The sequence below is a fragment of the Thalassophryne amazonica genome, chromosome 4, assembly GCF_902500255.1.
Source record: "Thalassophryne amazonica chromosome 4, fThaAma1.1, whole genome shotgun sequence".
NCBI lineage: Eukaryota > Metazoa > Chordata > Actinopteri > Batrachoidiformes > Batrachoididae > Thalassophryne > Thalassophryne amazonica.
In genome coordinates this window covers 31614168-31640796 of record NC_047106.1, presented here as the reverse complement: position 1 = coordinate 31640796, position 26629 = coordinate 31614168, and the positions used below count along the sequence as shown (strand labels likewise).

At 39.7% G+C, this 26629-nt stretch overlaps 1 protein-coding gene and 1 pseudogene across 2 annotated transcripts in view; one reads left to right on the top strand and one right to left on the bottom strand.

Annotated features, from left to right (window-relative positions):
- limk1a (LIM domain kinase 1a) overlaps positions 1-26629 on the bottom strand; it is a 149417-nt gene that overhangs the window by 106201 nt on the left and 16587 nt on the right. Inside the window, exon 2 of one of the 2 annotated variants that reach the window (XM_034169336.1) lies at positions 22772-22871. In XM_034169336.1, the coding sequence (XP_034025227.1) occupies positions 22772-22871 (100 nt within the window). Of the gene's footprint in view, positions 1-2336; positions 2472-22771; positions 22872-26629 lie in introns of those variants that run through there. The other variant, XM_034169337.1, reaches the window with a different exon arrangement.
- LOC117509675 lies at positions 20796-20911 on the top strand (annotated as a pseudogene).

Genomic DNA, 26629 nt, shown 5'->3' with positions numbered 1-26629 from the left:
GATACAAAAGCACAAAACAGCAAGCAATTAGTATGTCATCACGAAAGGCAATAAATTCCCAGAGATACCATAAACACAACATAATGAAATTATAGAGCTATATTTTAAAAAGGTACAAATTGTACTAGTTCTGAGGACAACACACGGATTTGCAGCTGAATCAATGACTACCCCCCATCAAAAACAAAAAAACTCCAACAACAACAACAGTTATTGCATTAGTAGTAATAATAGTAACAACAGTAATAACCGAAAAACAAAATTAGGTGTTTTATTTATTTATTTTTGTAGGGGGTCAGGATCTGAGCACCAGTTAGTAAATTAGTACATTTTTAAAATTACACTGTAGCAAAATAAAATGAATTAAAAAAAACAAAAACATTGTAGCTTCTTTATACAAAAAATTCAAATGCTTTGTTAAACAAAAACAAAAATCTCTATCTAATGTTTAATTTTCTTGTATTTGACACCTGACCTGTTTTTGACCCATTATTTTTGGTCTATTTTCAAAGATCCCTGACCAGTTTTTGACCCATTATTTTTGGTCTATTTTCAAAGATCCCTGACCAGTTTTTGACCCATTATTTTTGGTCCATTTTCAAAGATCCCTGACCAGTTTTTGACCCATTATTTTTGGTCTATTTTCAAAGCTCCCTGACCAGTTTTTGACCCATTATTTTTGGTCTATTTTTAAAGATCCAATTTAATAGTAACATCAATCAGTTAATCATATTTTAGCATTTTTTCTTTAGTTTGAAATTAAATAGCTCTTAAAAAAAATGCATCAAACAGTATGACCTCTTTGCTTTAACATAAAAAAAATATATAATTTCTGTATGTCACGTGAATGTTAACAGGGTGTTTTAGGCATGTACATATGCTATGAATAAAGTTAGAAACTCAAATTTTTCAGTTTAAAGCTACAGAAGATAAGTAACAGATGATGCTGACAAAGGGAGGAAAGAAAAAGAAAAGGTTTCCCAGGATAACAGTCTGGTATTTCTGGATAAAACTTATCTGCATGCAACTTGTTATTTTTATTTCCCCTCTTCAGAAAAAAAAAAAAAAAAAAAAAAAAAAAAAAAGACTATATTGCATATTCTAGCCTTTTACATGCTCTGTTCTGCACTGAAGAGTCAGGAATAACTATGACGAGTTATCTGTAAACAGGTTTGCAGCACCGAGACAATCATGTCGCACAAAAGACAATTTGATTCAACATCAATATAAAATTCAACTTTCTGAATCACTCAAATACAAGTGTGACTGACAACTGGTTTTATGACCTACAATTAAGGAAGTGTGATACAATTTAGGAGAAATGAGTGTATCATCTAAAACCCACAGTGACACTTTCACCATCTACATCCCTCAAACAGTTTCTGTACTTCATGCGAATAAAGAGGTTACTACATCAATTTCAGACAGACTCTGTCAGTTATTTCCATGTGGGTTTAAGAGCCTTTGTATGAAAATATGACAGGAAATGAAACTCCAACTGACAGTCAGCTGATCTGTGTAATGTGAAAATCCAACAGATCAACAATCACAGTTTTCATTTAGAGGGTTTCAGCTAATGTATTAAAGTTAATACAAACAACTCAAATTTGAGTCAGATTCTAATCCTCTCAGACACCAACCATCCACAGCAACAGATCCATAATTTCTAAATAATCACACCAACAGCAACCGGCGCTTTAAAAGTTTAAACCATCACAGTGCTTCTGGCTGATCACACTACACCAGCATCCTCTGAGAATGCACCCAGAGCAGAAAAACCACAGAGGGACTTGCTTTAAAATGCTACATTTCCGGCCACGACAAGGTATTAAAGTATTTTGATGTCATTTTCCAAAATCAGGAGCTTTATGTGGATAAATGTTCTTGGACTGAAACAAGACTTTATATTTACTCCATGTGTGGATGAAACAGTCTGGCCGCATGAGAACTGCAGCTTTTTCAGCCAATCAATAGACAGCATTAATGGATGGATTTCAACTTATGAGTAAATTACAAGAAACACTTGTCAACAATCACACAACTTATGTCCTACAGCATGCCCAAATTTTTTTGAGGAGCTCAGTGTATTAGGCTGTATATCAGCATGCTCTTACCTTATATAAAACATACCCATAACTTATTAAAATGTACACTAGCATTTTTTTTTTAATACGGTTGACATATACTGGCTAAATCATCAAGGTGTGATGTAACCAGGGCCTTAACTAGATTAATCAAATAAGAATGTCGTTAGTGCAGTCCTACTTCAAAGTGGAGAAACAGTGCGCAGATAAACAAAGAGTTTCACTGACACATAAATACATCTGTTCACTTACTTTCTGCATTGAAACAGCTTGTTGCCATGTTGGTCCTTTGGTGACACGGCACCCACAGGAGACGGAGCGGTGTGACTGTGAGGAAGACGATTCATGTCAGTGGCTATGATGTTTAACCAGCTCTGCTCAGCCGGCCTCAGAATCAGACTGACACAAACTTGAGTAAAACCCTCTGTCAAGTTCTGAACTTCCTCTTTTTTTTCCTGTCTTCATTCAGCTATAATTTGGGGGGAAGGGATTTACGCATGCATTATTTTGAACTATTTCCTGTCCTCTGCCAGCCCATGGGAGCAGACTTGACCCTACGACATCACAAACTCTGCCCATGGCAGCTCCTCCCACCCTGTGGTGTCATTTCCTAAGTTCTTTATTGTATTGTAGCAGCAGACCGAGATTTTCCTGTTATACATCTATTTAACCTTACTTCAACTAACAAACATGCAACATCTGCCTAAGAACACCTGTTCATTTACTTTAAGTAGAACAGCAACCTTCTTTTATTAAATACAGAAGCATGTCACAGTAACTCACTACCCATGAAAAGTGATCATAATTAGTTATAGTCAGTCTGTTAATGTCAGAGTTCTACCCAAATTTCACTGATATGAAACTAGATATACACTCAACAAAAATATAAACGCAACACTTTTGGTTTTGCTCCCATTTTGTATGAGATGAACTCAAAGATCTAAAACTTTTTCCACATACATAATATCACCATTTCCCTCAAATATTGTTCACAAACCACTCTAAATCTGTGATAGTGAGCACTTCTCCTTTGCTGAGATAATCCATCCCACCTCACAGGTGTGCCATATCAAGATGCTGATTAGACACCATGATTAGTGCACCGGTGTGCCTTAGACTGTCCACAATAAAAGGCCACTCTGAAAGGTGCAGTTTTGTTTTATTGGGGGGGATACCAGTCAGTATCTGGTGTGACCACCATTTGCCTCATGCAGTGCAACACATCTCCTTCGCATAGAGTTGATCAGGTTGTCAATTGTGGCCTGTGGAATGTTGGTCCACTCCTCTTCAATGGCTGTGCGAAGTTGCTGGATATTGGCAGGAACTGGTACACGCTGTCGTATACGCCGGTCCACAGCATCCCAAACATGCTCAATGGGTGACATGTCCAGTGAGTATGCCGGCCATGCAAGAACTGGGACATTTTCAGCTTCCAAGAATTGTGTACAGATCCTTGCAATATGGGGCCGTGCATTATCCTGCTGCAACATGAGGTGATGTTCTTGGATGTATGGCACAACAATGGGCCTCAGGATCTCGTCACGGTATCTCTGTGCATTCAAAATGCCATCAATAAAATGCACCTGTGTTTTTCGTCCATAACAGACGCCTGCCCATACCATAACCCCACCGCCACCATGGGCCACGCGATCCACAACACTGACATCAGAAAACCGCTCACCCACACGATGCCACACATACTGTCTGCCATCTGCCCTGGACAGTGTGAACCGAGATTCATCCGTGAAGAGAACACCTCTCCAACGTGCCAAACGCCAGCGAATGTGAGCATTTGCCCACTCAAGTCGGTTATGACGACGAACTGGAGTCAGGTCGAGACCCCGATGAGGACGACGAGCATGCAGATGAGCTTCCCTGAGACGGTTTCTGACAGTTTGTGCAGAAATTCTTTGGTTATGCAAACCGATTGTTTCAGCAGCTGTCCGAGTGGCTGGTCTCAGACGATCTTGGAGGTGAACATGCTGGATGTGGAGGTCCTGGGCTGGTGTGGTTACACGTGGTCTGCGGTTGTGAGGCTGGTTGGATGTACTACCAAATTCTCTGAAACGCCTTTGGAGACGGCTTATGGTAGAGAAATGAACATTCAATACACGAGCAACAGCTCTGGTTGACATTCCTGCTGTCAGCATGCCAATTGCATGCTCCCTCAAATCTTGCGACATCTGTGGCATTGTGCTGTGTGATAAAACTGCACCTTTCAGAGTGGCCTTTTATTGTGGGCAGTCTAAGGCACACCTGTGCACTAATCATGGTGTCTAATCAGCATCTTGATATGGCACACCTGTGAGGTGGGATGGATTATCTCAGCAAAGGAGAAGTGCTCACTATCACAGATTTAGACTGGTTTGTGAACAATATTTGAGGGAAATGGTGATATTGTGTATGTGGAAAAAGTTTTAGATCTTTGAGTTCATCTCATACAAAATGGGAGCAAAACCAAAAGTGTTGCGTTTATATTTTTGTTGAGTGTATTTTTATGCATGTGCTGTGTGCACAAACAAGATAAACTGTCCAATACAGCAGTGTTGTCAGTGGCGGCTCCATAGGATCTTCTTAGTGGGTCTAGGTTTAGTGATTATTTTATGGTGGAATAATAGAATCAGGAGTAAATGTGCAAATATGCATTTAGAGTAGCTTTATAGTAACTACATACAGTATGTGTTGCAATTTCACACATAGGGTATAACACACAACAGAAGTCCCGGTGGATCTGCCTACTTCAGAGTTTTGGCAAAGCATGTCCTGTCACAACTACAACATCATCTGAGTGTGGCCCGTTGAGATGATATTACAGATGACAATTGTTCTAGTTATGCTGATGGACCAAAATCCAACTATGTCCATCAAAAAAAAATGCACATCATATGCAGCATTGAAAATGTTACATGTACAGATCCTGTGATGACTGTATATTCAATATGTCTTCTTTTTTATGTGGACTCTGGAACAATGCTTCAAAACATTGCCATTTTAAGAATAAAAAAGAAGTCTAGACTAATTTATTTACTGGAGATAGCATGTACCACTGAGTGAATAAGTTTGTCAGTTTCAATGGTATCTGTTCTGGAAACAGTCCTGTGCCTGGCAACATTTCCTGTATGTTTGTTTTGTGAATTGTTTTGTAATTTTGTCTGTAGCATGGCCCAAGCAGAGGGTCACCCCTTTGAGTCTGGTCTGCTTGAGGTTTATTCCTCAGAGGGAGTTTTTCCTTACCACTGTTGCTCTGGGGGTTGGTAAGATTAGACCTTACTTGTGTGAAGCGCCTTGAGGCAACCTTGTTGTGATTTGGCACGATATAAATGAAAATAAATTGAAATTCGGCAATAATGTACAATGTTACTCAATATGGAAACAGCTTAACAGCCTATATTGTGCACAGGTATTGAATTAAAAACAACAACAAAAACAAAAAGATTAAGCACCAGTGTCACAGTATTTATATCGTTATTCTCTGTTTTGTTAAAAATTGCAAAGTTCAAATAATAAACCCTTTGGTGTCTCCAGGATTCAGTCATCATACTGTTCAAACTGGCAGCATGATCGTGAATCACAGGGTGTGTGCTCATGATTATGTTTTTTTTTTGCCGTACTACCCAGTGATACCACTTTTCCCATGTTCAACAATACAGATACTGGAACTTTCAGTATCTGCTGAAAAATAAATAAATAAATAAATAATATAGCCTTTTATTGTCATTGTATATATACATATATCCATCCAACAAAATTTGTCTTCTGCATTTAACCCATCCCAATTACAGTTAGACACAATCCAACCACTAGGAGCAGTGGGCAGCAACAGTCCGGCATCCGGGGGCCAACTCCCGATATAAAGACATAGCCTTGGTCAGGGACAGAGAAAGGAACGACACTAAATAAACATGTTTTTGATTATGGGAGGAACCCCACACAGACACAGGGAAAACATGCAAACTCCACACAGAAAGGGCGGGAAGTGACCCCAAAACCTTCTTGCTGTGAGGCAACAGTGCTAACCACCAAGCCACCATTTGTATGGATGTACTTTGCTTCACAGATTGAATTGATGTTTTGTTAAATGGTTAGTTAAGAAATAGTGTACTCCTGTAAAGGAAAACATACATAGCTGACATAACTCATGTGTAATAGATGGCTCTTGTTAGTCCAGACTGACATCGATCTGAAATATATCATTGTTGGACCTCTATTACTCAACATTCAAAAATGCAAACACTTTGTCCAATGACATGAGCGTCATACTGTATACTAGGGATGAGTATTGATACGATTTTATTGATATCGATGCCATTATCGATCTGATTCCTTATCGATACCTCTTGTGAATTTTCTGTGTACTAAGAGTAGGTTTTACAGGTTTTCTATGTCAGCAACATTTTAAACTGCTCCCTGTATCCTTAATCTCTGGACATAAATAAAAATAAATAAAATCTGTAGTTTTTTCAAAACCATTTGATTTCAGACATTTTGGTGTGAATGTCTCTCCACACCTGAGCTGAGCTCAGCTGGCTGCTGCACGTCAGTGCAGGACGTCTCATTTTGGGAGGAAAAAAAACATTTTGATTGCGGTTTGTTTGTATTACAACATCTGGAAAGAGGTGTCAATTGATTTAAACGGCGTTTGGCTTTGAAGTTATTAATTCCGACTGGACTCTATTGTTCTAATGCGACTCGGCAGAGTCGCGCAGCGTTTGGAGCTGTGTGAACAGAATGGAGGACGATTCTCGTTTCTTTCTCACAACACGACAGGAGTCCCAGTTAGTGACTTTAATCTGCACAAAACTGACTCACGATTGACATATTCAGGGATGAAAGTGGTGAAAAACAAAAAAAGCTGAAAGCCAAAATTAACCCCAACACCACCTGCACAAAAACGTTTGAATTCTAGAAGCTCTGAAATGCAATCTGGGACTATTCCAGACAAAAAACTGAAGTCAGTGCAGCATCCATTTTGGTGAGAAAAAAACCCAACTTCCCTTATTCAAATTTATTCCAGTAGTATTCTGCTGTTATTAGGATGCAGCAGTTTTCCAGTTTGGCAGATAGTTCTGGAGGAAATCACTGAAGAAATTAACACATTAAAAATATGGTTTGACCAAAACAAATTGTCATTAAACTTAAATAAAACAGGGATGAAGTAGAGGTGTAAGAGTCACTAGAGTCATTATTTATAGTTATTTATTTCTGTATGTATTTATTTATTTTAATTGTTAGTTGGTTTTATCTTTTCTGTTGTGTTTTGTTTCATTAGGTTCTTTTTGTCTCTTTCTCTAAAATTGTATTGTAGCATTATTACTTATTATGAGTTATTACTATTATGTTGCTGTTGCTATATTATTAATATATGAATAAAAATTTTAAAAAAAAATTACAATTTGACTCTTTTACAACGAACGCCAAGCCATTAATTATTATACAGAAAACAAATCCACACAAACGTGCTGAGATGTGAACAGCTTAATGCTAACTTTAACATTGAAAACGCCATAGACATGCTAACACGTTAGCGTCGGTCCCGTTTTTAAATTATAAAATACATCTATCAACTGTTTCAGAAGACCATAACAGGTCGGTTTAACAAAAAAAGGTAAATATTACTCACAGATATATGCTCTTTACAGTTTTAGGGGGGAAAAATTAAGATAAAGCGAAATAAAATATTGAACCAACAAAGCAAAAGATCGAAGCACTGCTTTGATCTGCGAATCCCTACTTCGATTGGTTCAAGGTTCAAAGCAAAGCCGCGCTGCAGGAAAAGTTCATTACAGACCCGCTGCAGGGTTTGTAATGAACTGCAGGGTCTTTTCTCTGCCATGGTCCTGAATGTCGGTCAGCTAAAAGAAGATATCTGAACAGTTGACAGGAAATTTTGATCTGATATTAACAAATTTTATAGTATGTTAATTAGAAGGAGCTAAAAGAAAATTGTTAGCTGCGACATTACTATTTTATATCTTCCATCAACACGGTTCAATTTGAGACATTAAGATTATAACATGATACCAGCTAACAAGCATCATTTTTGTCTCAATAATCTGTCTGAAACATCAAAATGACTTTTACACCTTAGGGGATATTTATTGTTTTGCAGGGGTGGTGGCCAAGTGGTTAATGCACTTGGTTTCAGTTCAAATCCCACCCCGCCACATTTCTCCATGTAATGTGGAGTTGCGTCAGGAAGGGCATCCGGCGTAAAACCTGTGCCAATTCAACATGCAGATCCACCTTGGATTAACTGTGGCGACCCTGAGTGCAAACAAGGGAGCAGCCGAAGGGACTTATTAGGGGATATTTATTGTTTTACAATGCCACATTGCTAAAGTTACTGAGCTTTCAACATTGTAAGATTTCAACATCTGGTTTATCCATTAAGAGTATTCGTATATGTGGACTATGATTGATATTCATATCTCTGCTATGCAGCTTCTGTTACCAGGCAGAATTCCTCTGCAGGCAGAAAACTGCAGTCACTGCGGCCCATTATGTAGTCCGAGCCAAACTTCACTGGACCACAGTAGCAGGAGAGCAGACTTAATGCAGAAATTTCAACAGCTCAGCATAAAGATTCAAGCTGTGCACACTTTACTCCATGCAGCCAAATACACAAGATTATACACCTTATTCATGCACAGTGGGAGCTCCTGCACAAGTCAGTTTGTCGCAGGGACAGATGGAGACGGACGCGGCTAACGGTACAGGAAGAGCTGCAGGCTGCATGTCAGATTGTCCTTGACAACTGACAGTTGTGCCTCAACTGTTTGCACTCACACCGTTTTGCATAACTGTTGATGTGAATGCATGAAGACATGTTAATGTGTTCACTCAGTGTGTCATTCGGAGATGCACACAAAGTGCAACCTGCAGCAAGCTGCTACAAAAAGGAATAATGAAGTGTACTGCAGAGAAAACTGCAGCAAAAGATTAAAATTGAAAAGACAAAGGAAAACAATTACATTAAGTAACAGTTCAGTGAAAATTGAATGCGAACCCTTTAAAGTCACATCAACAGGACCATATTGATTTATTCTGCCTTACAGAAACCTGGTTACAGCAGGATGAATATGTTAGTTTAAATGAGTCAACACCCCCGAGTTACACTAACTGCCAGAACGCTCGTAGCACGGGCCGAGGCGGAGGATTAGCAGCAATCTTCCATCTTATTAATTAATCCAAAACCCAGACAGAGCTGTAATTCATTTGAAAGCTTGACTCTTAGTCTTGTCCATCCAAATTTGAAGTCACAAAAACCAGTTTTATTTGTTATTATCTATCGTCCACCTGGTCGTTACTGTGAGTTTCTCTGTGAATTTTCAGACCTTTTGTCTGACTTAGTGCTTAGCTCAGATAAGATAATTATAGTGGGCGATTTTAACATCCACACAGATGCTGAGAATGACAGCCTCAACACTGCATTTAATCTATTATTAGACTCAATTGGCTTTGCTCAAAATGTAAATGAGTCCACCCACCACTTTAATCATATCTTAGATCTTGTTCTGACTTATGGTATGGAAATTGAAGACTTAACAGTATTCCCTGAAAACTCCCTTCTGTCTGATCATTTCTTAATAACATTTACATTTACTCTGATGGACTACCCAGCAGTGGGGAATAAGTTTCATTACAGTAGAAGTCTTTCAGAAAGCGCTGTAACTAGGTTTAAGGATATGATTCCTTTTTTATGTTCTCTAATGCCATATACCAGCACAGTGCAGAGTAGCTACCTAAACTCTGTGAGTGAGATAGAGTATCTTGTCAATAGTTTTACATCCTCGTTGAAGACAACCTTGGATGCTGTAGCTCCTCTGAAAAAGAGAACTTTAAATCAGAAGTGCCTGAATCCGTGATATAACTCACAAACTCGCAGCTTAAAGCAGATAACCCGTAAGTTGGAGAGGAAATGGCGTCTCACTAATTTAGAAGATCTTCACTTAGCCTGGAAAAAGAGTCTGTTGCTCTATAAAAAAGCCCTCCGTAAAGCTAGGACATCTTACTACTCATCACTAATTGAAGAAAATAAGAACAACCCCAGGTTTCTTTTCAGCACTGTAGCCAGGCTGACAAAGAGTCAGAGCTCTATTGAGCCGAGTATTCCTTTAACTTTAACTAGTAATGACTTCATGACTTTCTTTGCTAATAAAATTTTAACTATTAGAGAAAAAATTACTCATAACCATCCCAAAGACGTATCGTTATCTTTGGCTGCTTTCAGTGATGCCGGTATTTGGTTAGACTCTTTCTCTCCGATTGTTCTGTCTGAGTTATTCTCATTAGTTACTTCCTCCAAACCATCAACATGTCTATTAGACCCCATTCCTACCAGGCTGCTCAAGGAAGCCCTACCATTAATTAATGATTTGATCTTAGATATGATGTACCACAGGCTTTTAAGGTGGCAGTAATTAAACCATTACTTAAAAAGCCATCACTTGACCCAGCTATCTTAGCTAATTATAGGCCAATCTCCAACCTTCCTTTTCTCTCAAAAATTCTTGAAAGGGTAGTTGTAAAACAGCTAACTGATCATCTGCAGAGGAATGGTCTATTTGAAGAGTTTCAGTCAGGTTTCAGAACTCATCATAGTACAGAAACAGCATTAGTGAAAGTTACAAATGATCTTATGGCCTTAGACAGTGGACTCATCTCTGTGTTCGTCCTGTAAGACCTCAGTGCAGCTTTTGATACTGTTGACCGTAAAATTTTATTACAGAGATTAGAGCATGCCATATGTATTAAAGGCACTGTGCTGCAGTGGTTTGAATCATATTTATCTAATAGATTACAATTTGTTCATGGAAATGGGGAGTCTTCTTCACGGACTAAGGTTAATTATGGAGTTCCACAAGGTACTGTGCTAGGACCGATTTTATTCACTTTATACATGCTTCCCTTAGGCAGTATTATTAGAAAGCATTGCTTAAATTTTCATTGTTATGCAGATGATACCCAGCTTTATCTATCCATGAAGCCAGAGGACACACACACCAATTAGTTAAACTGCAGGAATGTCTTTCATACATAAAGTCATGGATGACCTCTAATTTCCTGCTTTTAAATTCAGATAAAACTGAAGTTATTGTACTTGGCCCCACAAATCTTAGAAACATGGTGTCTAACCAGATCCTTACTCTGGATGGCATTACCCTGACCTCCAGTAATATTGTGAGAAATCTTGGAGTCATTTTTGATCAGGATATGTCCTTCAATACACACATTAAGCAAATATGTAGGACTGCTTTTTTGCATTTGCGCAATATTTCTAAAATTAGAAATTTCTTGTCTCAGAGTGATGCTGAAAAGCTAATTCATGCATTTATTTCTTCTAGGCTGGACTATTATAATTCATTATTATCAGGTTGTCCTAAAAGTTCCCTGAAAAGCCTTCAGTTAATTCAAAATGCTGCAGCTTAGAGTACTGACAGGGAATAGAAGGAGAGAGCATATTTCACCCATACTGGCTTCTCTTCATTGGCTCCCTGTTAATTCCAGAATGGAATTCAAAATTCTTCTTCTTACTTATAAGGTTTTGAATAATCAGGTCCCATCTTATCTTAGGGACCTCATAGTACCATATCACCCCAATAGAGCGCGTCGCTCTCAGACTGCAGGCTTACTTGTAGTTCCTAGGGTTTGTAAGAGTAGAATGGGAGGCAGAGCCTTCAGCTTTCAGGCTCCTCTCCTGTGGAACCAGCTCCCAATTCAGATCAGGGAGACAGACACCCTCTCTACTTTTAAGATTAGGCTTAAAACTTTCCTTTTTGCTAAAGCTTATAGTTAGGGCTGGATCGGGTGACCCTGAACCATCCCTTAGTTATGCTGCTATAGACTTAGACTACTGGGGGGTTCCCATGATGTACTGAGTGTTTCTTTTAATTCACCTCTTTTTGCTCTGTATGCACCACTCTGCATTTAATCATTAGTGATTGATCTCTGCTCTCTTCCACAGCATGTCTTTTTCCTGATTCTCTCCCCTCAGCGTCAACCAGTTAAAAGGGAGTTTTTCCTTCCCACTGTCGCCAAGTGCTTGCTCATAGGGGGTCGTTTTGACCGTTGGGGTTTTTCTGTAATTATTGTATGGCTTTTGCCTTACAATATAAAGCGCATTGGGGCAACTGTTTGTTGTGATTTGGCGCTATATAAATAAAATTGATTTGATAAGCTAAAAACCTTCCCATTGGGAAAGTGTGACTAGTCGTGTATATATATATTTTTTTTTTTTACTTTTGATTTCCAACCATGTGCTGACACACTGTTGCTTTTAGGATGTAGTTAAACTTTTCTCTGTTTGTGAGCATCTTCTAACATTAAACTCTGGCACCATATTTCTTGGCTGCTGCTTCACATTTGATGACTCTGCTACATTTAAAGTTTGCATCATTAACTTTTTGCTTTTATTTTCTTAATAAAGAGAATGAATATGGCATCTACAGCTGCACCCCCAAATACCCCACATGCATGTTTATAATAATAAATAAATACTATATATTGTATTATTTTGCCCCCAATGAGGATCCGAACCTCAGATCTTTACACAGTATGAACACAATTAGTTCCCCACAGTGACATCCAGAGGTTCGAAAGTGAAAAGCAAATCAGTATCACAGCTACATTTGGGAAAGAGTGTGAACAGTGCATCATTACAAATATCTTTCCACGATCATGTGGGGTTTCTACAAACAACAACAAACTCAAATGTTCAGGAGAGATCCGACACAAGAGCCCATTTGATCTCCTGCAGTGTTTCAGAAACCAGGAAAGAAAGACAGAGAGAGAGAATTTTACACAATAGCAGCAACCATGTGAAACAGTATCTTCTTAATAATAGAACAGAATGGGAAAAGTGCCCCACTTTCAGAGTAAATAGTTTCTCTCAGCTCAGTCTAACGTGATTTTTACATGAACAAGACAAACCACAATCCTTTTCTGAAGTAGCCCCAATTTACAAACATCAACCCTAAAACCATCTCATCAACCTAAACAGCCCTTCAGAGACTTCATGACTTCTTAAAATGTCCTAATGTAGTCAAACAACAATCGAGTGTTTAAGAAAACTGTGCATAAACAAGGTTTTTTTTTTTTTTTTTTTAATTGGGGGGGTGAAATGTGATCAAGAAAAATCTCATAAGCTTGTATTTTCAATTTCTCTCTAAGAAAATGAAAGCATCATTCAAGGGACTCCTATGAAGAAAGCATCCTTTCAAAATCTGTAGCGGAAGTCTCATATTGCAGGCTGACAAGATCAATGTCCATTAGTACATCTCAACCATCTGTGAATGCTTTTTCATTCATGCACTCAAACGAGAGTCGTGCAATGGGACAGGAGGTGACTGCACTGACCTGACAATTAACTGAGTGCGCTTGGTTTCAAACCCCACCCCTGCCACATTCCTCCGTGTAATGTGGATGTCAGGTCAAGAAGGGCATCCGGTGTAAACGTATGCCAAATCAACATGCAGACCCACTTTGGATCTGCTGTGGCAACCCCAAGTGAAAACAAGGGAGCAGCTAAAGGGACTTACTTTAATTTAACCAGGTTAGTCCCATTGAGATCGAGACCTCTTTTGCAAGAGAGACCTGGACAATTATAAAGTTTTAATTCACCTAACCTGCATGTCTTTAAATGTGGGAGGAAACCGGAGCACACAGAGGAAACCCACACAAACGCAGGGAGAACATGCAAACTCCATACATAAAGGCCACAGGTGGAAATCAAACACATGACCTTCTTGCTGTGAGGCAACAGTGCTAATCACTAAGCCACCGTGCTACCACTTACTTACTATTTAAAAACTAGTAATTTGTTTTAAACTTAAGAAGGCACACAGGTCAACAAAAAAAGGAGATACGAGCACAGTGGACTGCAGAGTTCAGGTGTGCAGAGACAACATCAGGACACATGACTTTCAAGTGTCAAAACCTAATCTGGAAAAAATAAATAAATAAAATGCAACACTGAAAGGTCAGCCAGAGTTGACATGGTTAGTCAATAGATTACCCAGAAGAAAATAAAATATATTTTATACATCTTAATCCAGTTTATCAAATGTGCACACTTGCTGTTTCTCCATTTTGAGACAAACTGCCTTTAAACCAGTGATAAACGAGTCCCGTTGGGATTGTACAAGCACGATCATGTCTTAATAGACTGCACAGGGTTCCTAAGAGGAACTATGAACTACATGAGGAAGAAGGGCCAAATTCCCAGATTCAAATGAATGTACCAAACATCATGCAGAGTATAAAATGGAACTATAGAGACATTTATTTTTTTCCTCTTCCCACACATAACTCCTCTGGATGTGACTGGAGCAGTTCAGCTTCACACGCATGAAGTCAAGACATCCTAGTTCTCAAGTGTTCACTGAAAGCAAGCACGAAAATCAGCAGTGCTTCTTTGTGGTGCGTATTGGTTCTGGCAAACCAGGTTGCCCTCTGGGAGATCTCCAATATTTGCAATAAGTTGATGAACATCAGAACCAATATATAACTAATCGCTTTTCAGGTATCGTTAAGAAATGATTTGATCCACCAATATCAATAGTATTTTTGCTTAACGATTCCCTTATTGGTCCTTCAGAGCAGCAGTTATTTTTGAGGGTGTTTGTCGGGACAATGGTCATTCCTCTACGTTGATTACAGACCCACAACCATTTCTGCAGCGCGACTCCACTTTGAAGCGTGAACCAATGAAGCAATGCTTCAATGGACTGGCTTGTTGGTTCTTTGATTTGCTGTTCTTCAGAAGCGGCAAGTCCGCTTCTTAACCCCTCTGAACGCCATTAAAATATGTTAATCATGAGTCACTTTTGTGTGGATTAAAGTCACTAACTGGGACTCCTGTCTTGTTGCAGTCAAAAAACGAGAATCGTCCTCCGTTCCGTTGGCAGAGCTCCAAATGCTGCGCGGCTCTGTCGAGACAGAGTCCAGTCAGAATTAATAACTTCAAAACAAATTGCCGCTTTAAATAAAATGACACCTCTTTCCAAACGTTAATACAGACAAACTACAATTGACTAAAATGTTTTTTTCCTCCCAAAATGAGACGTGCTGCGTTCTTTATAAATTACATCCTGACGTGCAGCACAGCCAGCTGCAAGAGCTCAGCTCAGACGTATGGAAAGACACGTATGCAGTCGGAGAACCTGCATTTGTAATTGTCAATTGTGCAATTGTTCAATGACTTTCTGGACTCTGCAATCAGAAGTATCCGTATGTGAAAGTGTCAGACTGACGTTCACGTATCAGAGTCCTTGGCCTATGAGACAGTTGGAAAGAACGTATACAGTCATGAAGTTACTGGACAGAAGTGTTTGGCGATGCCAATTTGGGCTCTCCTTAAGCAATGGCACTGGGCTCTCCTTAAGCAGTGCCATCATGCAGACTTTCAAGTTTAGGGCGTTGCCTCCCTGTTTTCCAATGTAATTATTTAATTTTGCACATCATGAGTTTTGGAGCTCTCCAGACTAAGCGCCAGCAGTCTGCAAACTCCTGAGTCAGTGGAGGGGCTCCGCATGCACGTCAACGCAGCTTGCTAGGCTGTGGAGCGCAGCTTTTTCATAAAAGCCGCAATGATAAACATGCTGCGCATCCTGCTGATGAACAGATGAAAACTCTGATCGAATCTGATAAGAATCAGTCCGATAAAGGCATTTTATGAGTAGTTAAACTTAATTCAGTTAAACTGCACATCCTTTTGCTTCGACTGCGAGGTGGAGAGCAGCAAGTGGATCAGCACACAGGCCATGTTTAAAAAACACAGTGATTACTTCACTTTAAATACGCAATAAGTCCATTTCAGATGATCAGGGCAGATTTGATAAAACAGCCAGTGAACCCTCTTTCTCTTAAAAGGCTTTATTTAACTCGGTGTGCGACTTTGTAAAGTTCAAGCTTCAGCTGCTACATTGATTAGCTCCTTCCACTGATTATGCACATGTTCCACATCATCATCATCTCTGTTTTTTTTGTATATACGCCAGGCCACCACATACAGGCCTGGCGTATATACTACAGTGTTTTTAGTGGGGCTGTGTTTGCAGAACACTTTTTTAAAAATGACAAATTTAAAAAAGCTTATATCCACTTCTGCTTTTAGATAAGATGTAAAGCTGAAGTTGCAGGAAATGGCTTCTATTTTTATTTAAAAAAAAGCAAAATGCTAGAGCTTCTTCCTGATGAAGGGGGCTACTCCCTCTCTGGGTTTCAAAACGACTCTTCCAGGTCTCTCTGGAAAACCTACAAGTGATGTTACGATCCAGCACACAGGTGCCTCAGTGTTGAGGACCACAGCAGTTAGAAAAGACCAAGACGATGCCCACAAATTTCACCTGGGTGCAACAGATTGATGTTAACTTCAAGAGGTGTGGATGGAGCAGTTGTCTGCCTGGTTGGTTTCTATCCAGGACCTGGAGGTGGTGGATGCAGTGATGCAAGCAAACAATGCATCCAAAATGGGTTTATGCAAGCAAAACCCAGCACAATATCTGCATTTATTTAATGACATAAGGTAACCTCTATCCAACAGAGCTGGATTAAACTTGAGCGATTCAATCCAGTACATATTTGCATATTTATGTAAAAAAGTAAAAAAATCTGAAAACCAAAACAAATTTTATGTAGATTCCTCCACCACACAGAGCCTCTGCAAATGAACTTTCCATTTCTATGAAACTATCATTAACAATTCAGTCTAATGTGTCACAGATCTTCGTGGTGTGGCACCTCCTGTGGAGTAAAACCTACTCAAGAATGAAACATGAACCTGCCTATTTCACCACCCAAACAAAACCTGTGGAAAGTAAAGCCAACCTCAAACCCTGCTGTGGAAATGTTAATCGTCCTGGCAGTTACAGCTGTGACACCAGAGCTCCACACAGGCTTCCAACACACGTTTCAGACCAGCTACAATCAATGTGGATTGACAGCAAGTCAAAACCAAACTTAGGGCCCCTTCACACATAGTACGAATAAGTACAAATCAGGATGAGTCACAACGGAACAGCTCGTATGTGCGAACCACAAAAACATCGAGCCGACGGGTAGGTGCTGGGATGCTCGTGCACTACACTGTCACATGCATGAAAACATCACAGCAGGAACACAATGCGAGCAGCTGGAGCATGTGTAAACACACTGTGCAGCTGCTGTGAAAAAAAATAAAATACATGCCACCCACAGGATTCAAACCTGCAATTTACAAAATCTCTGACTGCCAGCCAGAAACTTTACCAGTGCGCTACCATCACTGTCCTGTATAAGTTGCAGAAAAATTCAATTCAATTTATTTTAATTTATATAGAGCCAAATCACAACAGAGTTGCCTCAAGGTGCTTCATACAAGTAAGGTCTAACCATACTAACCCCCAGAGCAACGGTGGTAAGGAAAAACTTCCTCTGAGGAAGAAACCTCAAGCAGACCAGACTCAAAGGGGTGACCCTCTCCATAGACCATGCTACAGACAAATTAAAGAACAAGTCACAAAATGAATACAGTGGTCCCTCGCTATAATGCGGTTCACCTTTCGCGGCCTTGCTGTTTCGTGGATTTTATTTAGTCCAATTTTGCATGCTTTTTTTTTTTTTTTCTTTTTTTTTTTTTTACAGTGCATTGTGTTCCGCGGCCTCATCAAGCAGCCGGTCATGACACCGCGAAGGGAGAGCACGCGCATTGTGTTCTGCGTGTCTGTTTATAAGAATCTTCTCGCCCAGAAGAAAAAAGAGCAAACAACTACCCATAACTGTGTTCTTCACTCGGAAAAAGACACCTGCAGCGAGGTTTGAGTCAGTGGAAAAAGATGTGACAGCGCAGCGGCGCCAGGACGAAGAGGCGCGATCAGAGGAACTGTGAAATACTGGTCAGTCACTATTAATAATTTCTTATGTGTCCAACCTCGTAGGTTGATCATTAAAATTAAATTTGTTAGTTCTAAAAGCCATCATAATTATTTATAGGAAAACGTTCTATTTTTATTCCTCAAACAAATGTTTGGGCCTGAAAACAGGTTGGTCTTATTTTTCTACTCAGGTTTGAACTTTGAGAGTGTTTACACATGAGAGAAAAGTGAGAAAATGTTCATGCCTGATTGAGAAAAGTGTATAAAGTGTGTAGTGAGGGGTTTTACAGCTTTAAAACGTCTATAATAATTGTAAAAAAAATAACGCTGGCCACTTCGCAGATTTCGCCTATCGCGGGATATTTATGGAACGTAACGCCCGCGATAAACGAGGGACCACTGTATATAGGAAATGCAGTTCTTGCACAGGACAGGAGGGTCTCCAGCACAAAACCACACCCATCTCTGGATGGAGCTGCACCTTGAACAGAGAAAAACAAAAAAACACAACAAAACAGAATCAGGCATCAGAAAGACAAGAAATATAGTATAATTTGCCAGCATTAAACAAGAAAAACAGGAAATACTAAGGTGATCACCGGCTACTAGCCCTAAACTAGGGCTAAAAAAATGCCTGAAATCATAAAGGAGATGGACATATTTAAAAAATAAAACCACACACCATAAAAACAAAATATCACATTTTACTGAATCCCTCTTATCAAGCGGACAATACAAGTATGAACCGCCTGTTCCTCTGTAGATGACCCATGGTCACAGATGTACAGTCATGAAATGACATGAAGGGAGCAGTGCGCTCTTATGTCCACATCTGCTGAACCTGGCGTGTCCAGCTGGCCCCGCCCATGTGTCTTGTGGATGACGCGCCGCAGGAGAGACACAGCGTCATGTGGGACAGAGATCACGTGGGTCACGTGACATTTAGATCGCCCACTGTGTGTTATGATCTGACAGTCCGTTTCACCTGAGGCAGCCTGCCAATGTGTGCGCTATGCATGCTCTCCAGCCCGTCACAAAAGCGATATATGTTATGTATTTCCATGTGAGGACAGCAAGCACACACACACACACGTCTACCAAAACACGGTAAGTGTTCTGCAGCTGTGATGTCCAGGTCCAGAGATGTTGACAGCCAGCCACGCCCTCTGTCCGTTCAGCACACAGACCAAGGTGTCAGTCTGTGATCAAATGAGAGGTGCCTCGTCTGGGGGGCATGCAAAACACACGCATACGTGTTGTGGGGGGAGCCGACACTCTGCCATGCCACATGTGTACTTGGCAACTTCATAGTCGTGGGGGCACTTAGACAAATTCCACATCCAGCTTGAAAGTGATCGTCTGCTGACTGTTTTCATGCTGACAGCGCGAATGGCCACACATTTTCTAAGTGCCAAGCGAGTGGTGTTAGATGTTCATGTGTGCCACCTGGAATTTGGCCGACACGTGCCGCGAGAGGGATTGAATGGGCTCTCAAAGGGCACAGTCTGTCTTTCAGCCACTGGTGTGTGCAAATAGTTGTAGCAACAGGTGTAAAGGCGTTGGAGGCAGTAGCGACATGTAAGAGGCATTGAGGCAGCTCAGATTTTTCACAATTGACATGCAATTCCTCCTTCGTGCGCTAGTCAACTTAAATCGTGTTATATGTGAAGAGGTCCTGACTACAGTTTCACAGCAACATGGGCTTTAAACACTTAATAGGGCCTTTCAAATTTCACAAAACTGAGAAAAATTAGTTTCAACTGAAATCCAAACACTATAATGTATATTTTTGTAACATGTTGCAAAATTACAGCTCATTTTAAAGAAGAGGACACATTTATCTTCTGGGAAACTCCATAGTGAATATTTTCTTTTCATTCATCACTGTCATGCAGACTAACTACAGGAGGAAGCATATGTGTGCGGTTCTGAGAATACCCTTGACCCATGTTACATTAGATTTCATGTAAATCAAAAAATCTTTCCAAAATGCTGCTCATAGCATCTGATCTCTTGAATTTGTCCCCCTCAGGGGCTGAAATTTCACATGGTTTCCAGATGGCATGAATTTGGATCATATTATTAATACCTTATCTAAATGCTAAAGAATAAAACTATAGTGGTGCCAAAGAAAATTATTTTTATAACTTAAAAAAAACCCCAGTGGCACTATACCTTTAATGCTAATTAGTAGTCTGCTTAAAATAATAAAGTGAAGTCTAGACTAAAGACACGACACACCTCAAAATAAAACACCACATCTCTAAAAGAAAGTCATCACAATACGATAAAATACTTTAACATCCTTGTGTGAATGAAACATGGTCATAATTTGTGCAAGAAACCCTCTCCCCACATTTATTAACCTCTATATGTGGATCAAGATCTAATGAAGAAAAAAAAAAATTAAAGGCAATTGACACCTCTCTGCACAGCCTGCTCATTACAGACAAAACACTTACTGCACGGCAAATTTAATAACTTTATGCACAGTTTCTACAACTCTCTTACATGCACATTATAATAATAAATAAATAAATAAAGTCAGCCAAGAGATGTTAGCCCAATAAAAATCAAAACCCCAACACAACGAGTGTAAATGTGTGACATTTCATCAAGCAGCCAACGGACACTTTGTTAACCATGGGCCTCCTGCACACCCAAATCATCCACCACAATGCATTAAAGTTTTCCCATAGATGAGATAGAGGCTCTGTTGTCTTGGTAACAAATAAAGATGTGAAAACTTGAATTAATACTGTACATTACGTTTATTACAGAGAAACCAGTACTAAAAAGTACAAATGGCCTAATTTGGGTAAGTGATCAAAACTAATTAATTGATATTAAGTAATGATTACTCAGCAGCCAGTCTGCTCTGTGTAAGCCTGATCCCGTCAGATCTCAGAAGCTAAGCAGAGCAGGATCTGGTTAGTACTTGGATGGGAGACCTCTTTGGAACACCAGCGGCTGTGTGTGTTTCTCCAGGTAAAACTGGAGTTGCGTCAGGAAGGGCATCCGGCATAAAACTTGTGCCAATTACCAATGCGGATCCGGTTGTATTCGCTGTGGCCACCCCGAACAAAAACCGAGAGCAGCGGAATGAAAAACAAGTAATGATTACTCAATAATGCATGTGAAGACAAACTTCAAGTTCACGATGACAGTGAGTCTTCACACAAAAAGTCTGGCAAAACAAGAAATATGATCCAAACAAAAAGGACAGCTGGAAGAATAAATGAGGTCCAATCAAGTACTGTAGACACCCCACCCCCACACACAGATCTGGTGGGACTAATAAACACCACCAACATCAGTTATACTGTTATACTGAACTAGTTTAAAATTTCCTTCTGATAGACATGCGAGAATATTTAAACTACAACTCCAGTTTAATCTAGAACTGTCGTGCCCAACCAGTCGATCGGATGAAAAAAAAAAAAAAAAAAAACAAAGAAACAAATATCTGTCACTGGACTTGAGAAGATTTAGTGCTGCTATAACAGACTGATGCAGCAGGTGGCAGCAATGCACCAACAAGGATGCTGGCTGCTGTTAAATGCCGGAGTAGAAGAAGAGCTCTTTTATGGTGGATAAGAAAAATTGCAATTTTCATCCTGTATTATTTTTTTCATTTATTAGAATGACAAATCCATCTCTGTCTTTTCTGCAAGGTAAATGTGGCTTTACTGAAGAAAGGGAATTTGGAAAGGCATTTCAGACGATTCACAAGAAATACTATATTAACTTCTAATGCTAACCTGGCTAAATCCCCTCTGCTCACTCAAAAAGTACAGGAATTGAGGAAGTTGGTGAGCAAGAGTGATGAATGTGGCGAACAAGATTGCAATGTTCTGTTCGGGCCAGGAGTCTGAGGACACATTTATTAAGTTCACAGCTGGAGGAGACACATAGACGTTAGGTGGCTCAGCAGAGCTAAATTTCTAAATTTCTGCCTGAAATTAAAGAATTTCTGAAACGTTCAAACCATGCTGAATACGCGCAGCTTTTGGATTTGAAAGCAAGTTTAGAGGCATATTACATGTGCTATGAAACAGGTTGCAACAGTGTGACCTGCAAAACTTTCCACACATGGACACAGAACTCAAGCACTAGGACACAGACTGATCACGTGCACAGCATCTTGTCAGAATTTGACTGTTGTCAGTTTTCTCTGTTTTCCATTTGGGGAAAATATAGATGTGGACTGTATATCGTCCAAAGTGGCATGACTCTTCAATGTGGCTCCTCACACTGAAAAATGACACTGAGCTCAAATCCAGAGCAAGACCTGACATGAATGTCCAAATCTGGAATCTAATGCAGACAGAGTGCATGAGTGCCTGCTTCCAGCTGCACTCAGCTCCTACTGTCTGGACTATGACAGAGACTAACTTCCTCCTCTCGGGGCCAGAAGTCCCACTAAGGTAGGGAACTTTTCCAACTTGAGGCCAGTCCTAGGCCTACTTGTGCTTATTCTTTTCCACCATGCACATTTACTTCAATGATGCATTATTATTGTTAAAACCTGCCAGAAAATTGTGTTATGTATTGGTGCACATTATATTGGGGCTACGCTGTGGCATTCGATATAGCTCGGTAGATCTCGATACAATGTCAACTTTAAAAGTAGATCTCGGTTCAAAAAAGGTTGGGCACCCCTGTTCTTAGAAGGTCCCAAACAGATCCAAGTCCAAATGTGTTTGAGGTATAGGTGATGTAACTACAGAGGACACCGTTTGAACAGAGCTGTCAAGAAATTCCCTGTCTGCTTAACAAAGTTATCAACTTCCATTAAAAACAGATCAATGTGACGATGCGTGTGGAGAAGAGTACCTGAAACAGAGGGTGTGCCAGTCAGTGTTGAGGGCCTGGAGGTACTGCTCATCGTAGATCCTCTGTTTGCATCCAGCACAAACAGGCAAACTTCCACCAGCTGCACAACACAACAACAGCAAAGCATGAGGCAGAGGTCAAAGGACACGATGCATGCTATGGTTTTACAGAGTCAGTGTCCACACACACAGAATATGATTCGCTTATTCTCCAGTTCCTTCCAATCAGTGGTGGGCACAGTTCCACTCATCCGCTAACCGCTAATTATCGAAGCTAATGTTTTCATTATCAGATTAGCTTTTCAGATAACTCTGAAAACCACCATCGGACCAATTATCTTCAGACAAGTTTTGGTCCGATAATTTTTAAACCACTAACATATTTTTGCAGGCATGGTGAACAAAGCTTAACAGTTACAAACATCTATTAAGTCTAAAATCAGTTGAATACCTACCTGTTAAATGTTTTGTAGTAGATTCTAGCAATTCTATTTTCTGCAAACAAAGAGCTGGCTCCAAAAGAAACTGCTCTATCCTCTGCAGGCAAAGGAGAACTAACTGGTCACAGAAAGGAAAAAAGCTAATTTCTTTACGCTGGCAGCAGGGGTGGTGGCCAAGTGGTTAATGCGCTTGGTTTCAGTTCAGAAGGCTCCGGGTTCAAATCCCACCCCTGCCACGTTTCTCCATGTGATGTGGAGTTGCGTCAGGAAGGGCATCCGACGTAAAACCTGTGCCAATTCAACATGCAGATCCACCTTGGATTTGCTGTGGCGACCCCGAGTGCAAACAAGGGAGTAGCCGAAGGGACTTACTTTTACGCTGGCAATATCACCCAAGTCATCCAGAGGCATACAGTTTTAACTTATGGTTAAGATTTTAACCAAACTAATTTCAGACAAGTTATTTTAATTAACGTCACGTCTGAAGTTTTATGAAGTGAAAATATTAGATATATGTTTTAGTTTTAAAGTAATGCACTCATTTTGAAGGTTTTAGTGTGGACATGCTGTGTCCAGGTGCATTATCCGTAATCTCAGTACATTCACGACAGAAGAAATTCATTTGAGACGTTCTGATCAGGCTCTACACCAGGGGTGGGCAATGAGGGCCGAGACACTGCAAGATTTCCTTGCAACCAATCACCTCAGCAGGTGGGTTGCTGATGAGCTTCTCCCCTGAACACAAACACCTAGTTGTCAATGAAATCACCTGTTGATGTGACTGGTAGCAAGGAAAACCTGTAATGTCTCGGCCCTTCATGGCACATGATTGCCCACCCCTGCTCTACACGGACAACAGCATTAAACTCTTTGTATACTGTGCCTAAAACTCTTGTGAATATATTCTCGGTTTATAGATGTTGTTATTGTGTTTGTTTTATATAACAATGCCAGAAGAAACCTAGGTTGCTTCTCCATTATTTTCAATTGGAATCAATGCAATCAATTCCTGTTTGCGATTTAGATTCCTGCTTGTGTCAAACACGTAATCTTTGTTCCAGAGTGAGATTATATATATATATATATATGTCTGAAATTCAGTTTGTGTTTATTAAAATTCCATGCATCTTAAACGTAGCAGACACGGGTTATCTAGAATTTTGTTTTGGCAAGTTTTACCGTTCTCTACTGTCATCTACTGGCCAGTAGTATTCATAGCATTATGAGCATCTGGACGCCAGTAGCTGGCAGTGTTCTATTTATTTTGACCCCAGTTATATCAGCTGGTTGTCAAATCAGTTCACAACTTGACTTTTTGAAAATGGCTTGACATTAATGTGTTGGTTTTTACATAGAATGAATGACTCAACCAGTGTTAGCGGAGGCACATTTTACCCATAATCCCTTTGGTATCTGTCTGTGTTTGTTACAAAACTTCAGAATTAGTGCATTATTTAAAATTAAAAGATATATGCTATATTTTAAACTTTGTACAAATGACAGAATTGACATTAATGGAGTTATTCTGTCTGTATTAATTTTATTTATAAATCAAAACCATAAGTCAGCACTGCTTTATTTTCCTAGACCTCCGCCTCACGGTGACGCCACTATTGAGTAGAGAGTTGAGCTTCACTGCTGCAAGTTATGTAGTAAACAGGGGCTTCCAGCAGTGGGCAGGGTGCACAAAGACAGAAGTGCTGACTCATTGTTTGGGTCTGTAGTCGCCTTTGATGCTACCAGAAGCGATGTTGGTGTTAAAACTCAAAATCAGCTTGTTAGCAGTTGTAAGTGTACTGGAGACAATACTGGAAGTTATCGGTTATCTGTAGCTTCTGATCAATTTTTGGTTGGTTTATCGGTTTAGCTTGATAAAAGATAACTTTTCAGTTAGCTGATTATCTGTTCTCAAAGCTAACGTTTTGGTTAGCTGTGCCCACCACTGCTTGGTACTACATTATGTTATTTAGTGAAGTAAGAAACATGACTTATTTTTACCCAGGGGGGCAAACGGGGTTTTACAGACATGGACTGTTGTATAATGTGACCCAGATATGATATATAGGACCTTCAAGAATCACAATCTGATCAACCAACTACTGGAACCCAACAGAGAGGGTGCAAAGGAGTCACCCAATCATACTAACATGGTCAATTTCTATTGTCGAAGCGTGTATGATATTTCTGCGACAATTTGAGAAAATGAGTACACAGATTAAAAAAAAAAAAAAAAAGATTTCAGATTATGTTGCAATTGAGCAGGTAAGAACTGATGCCTATTTACTGCCTACTAATTTGCACTTAATATTTTTTATAAAACATTTTATGGTGATCTGCCCCATTCTTTTCCATTACTTGTCATAAAACACACACAATGAAAATTCAACCTTTTATCAGATGAACTCACATTTTAACTAGTTTCACTTTCTGATTTCTGTGACCAACATCTTAACAAAAAAGCCAACAACTTCAGTGATTGGAGAATCCAGAAATCAGAAGGGTAAAGGACTTCTAAACACGTGAAATGAGTAAAGTACAGGTGAAAAACACTAAACTTAAAAAGACACAGGTGACAGTTCACACCCAAGGACAACAAATCAGAACATCTCGTGGTAAAAATGGCAAGAATGCCGTCCCCACATCCAGTTTTTCTTCCAAGCTGGTGTTTTAGTGCACTCTAACCAGCAGGTTAGAGTGCACATAAGTGGAGATACAAAATGTAAAATATGCACCATGCACAATTTCTCCAATCACAGCCACGGAAGCCTATAGGTTCTTCTGGGTGTCTTAGTGGCTTTCCTCACTGTTCTCATTCTTACACAGTCAGTCATTTTTTGAGAACTGTCTACTCCGCACAGATTTACCACAGAGTACCATACCGTTTGTATTTTTTCATAAATGATGTAAATAAAGTCCAATACATATTCAGTTTCACTATTAAAGAGCTTCACCCACAACTACCACAAAAGACTCCAAGCTGTCATTGCTGTTAAAGGGAGCAATACACAGTATTAAGAGCAGGGGTATGTAAACTTTTGATCACAATTCAGTTGGGTAGTTTCTGTTGTCATTATGATTTAAAGAGTGTAAACACAGTTGTTGGACATTAAGTGGCTTCATCCAACCACTAACCATGAGTATTAAAAAAAAAGTGTGTTATTCATATTCTCTGAAAAATGGGAAGAAAAAAAATCTGCCAGGGTATGTAAACTTTTGAGCACAGGTGTATGACAGGTTTTTAGTGAAATGGCCACTTGGTAAAATGTCTGACACCTTTTCCATACTAAATTTTATAAACCGTGCATAGGACCATGGCTACACAGTTTTTCTTCAAGTCATGAAGGATACGATTTGTCAGCATCAACACCCCCAGTAACACTTTTCACTAGAGCCACAAAATCCAAATTTACTATGGGTGG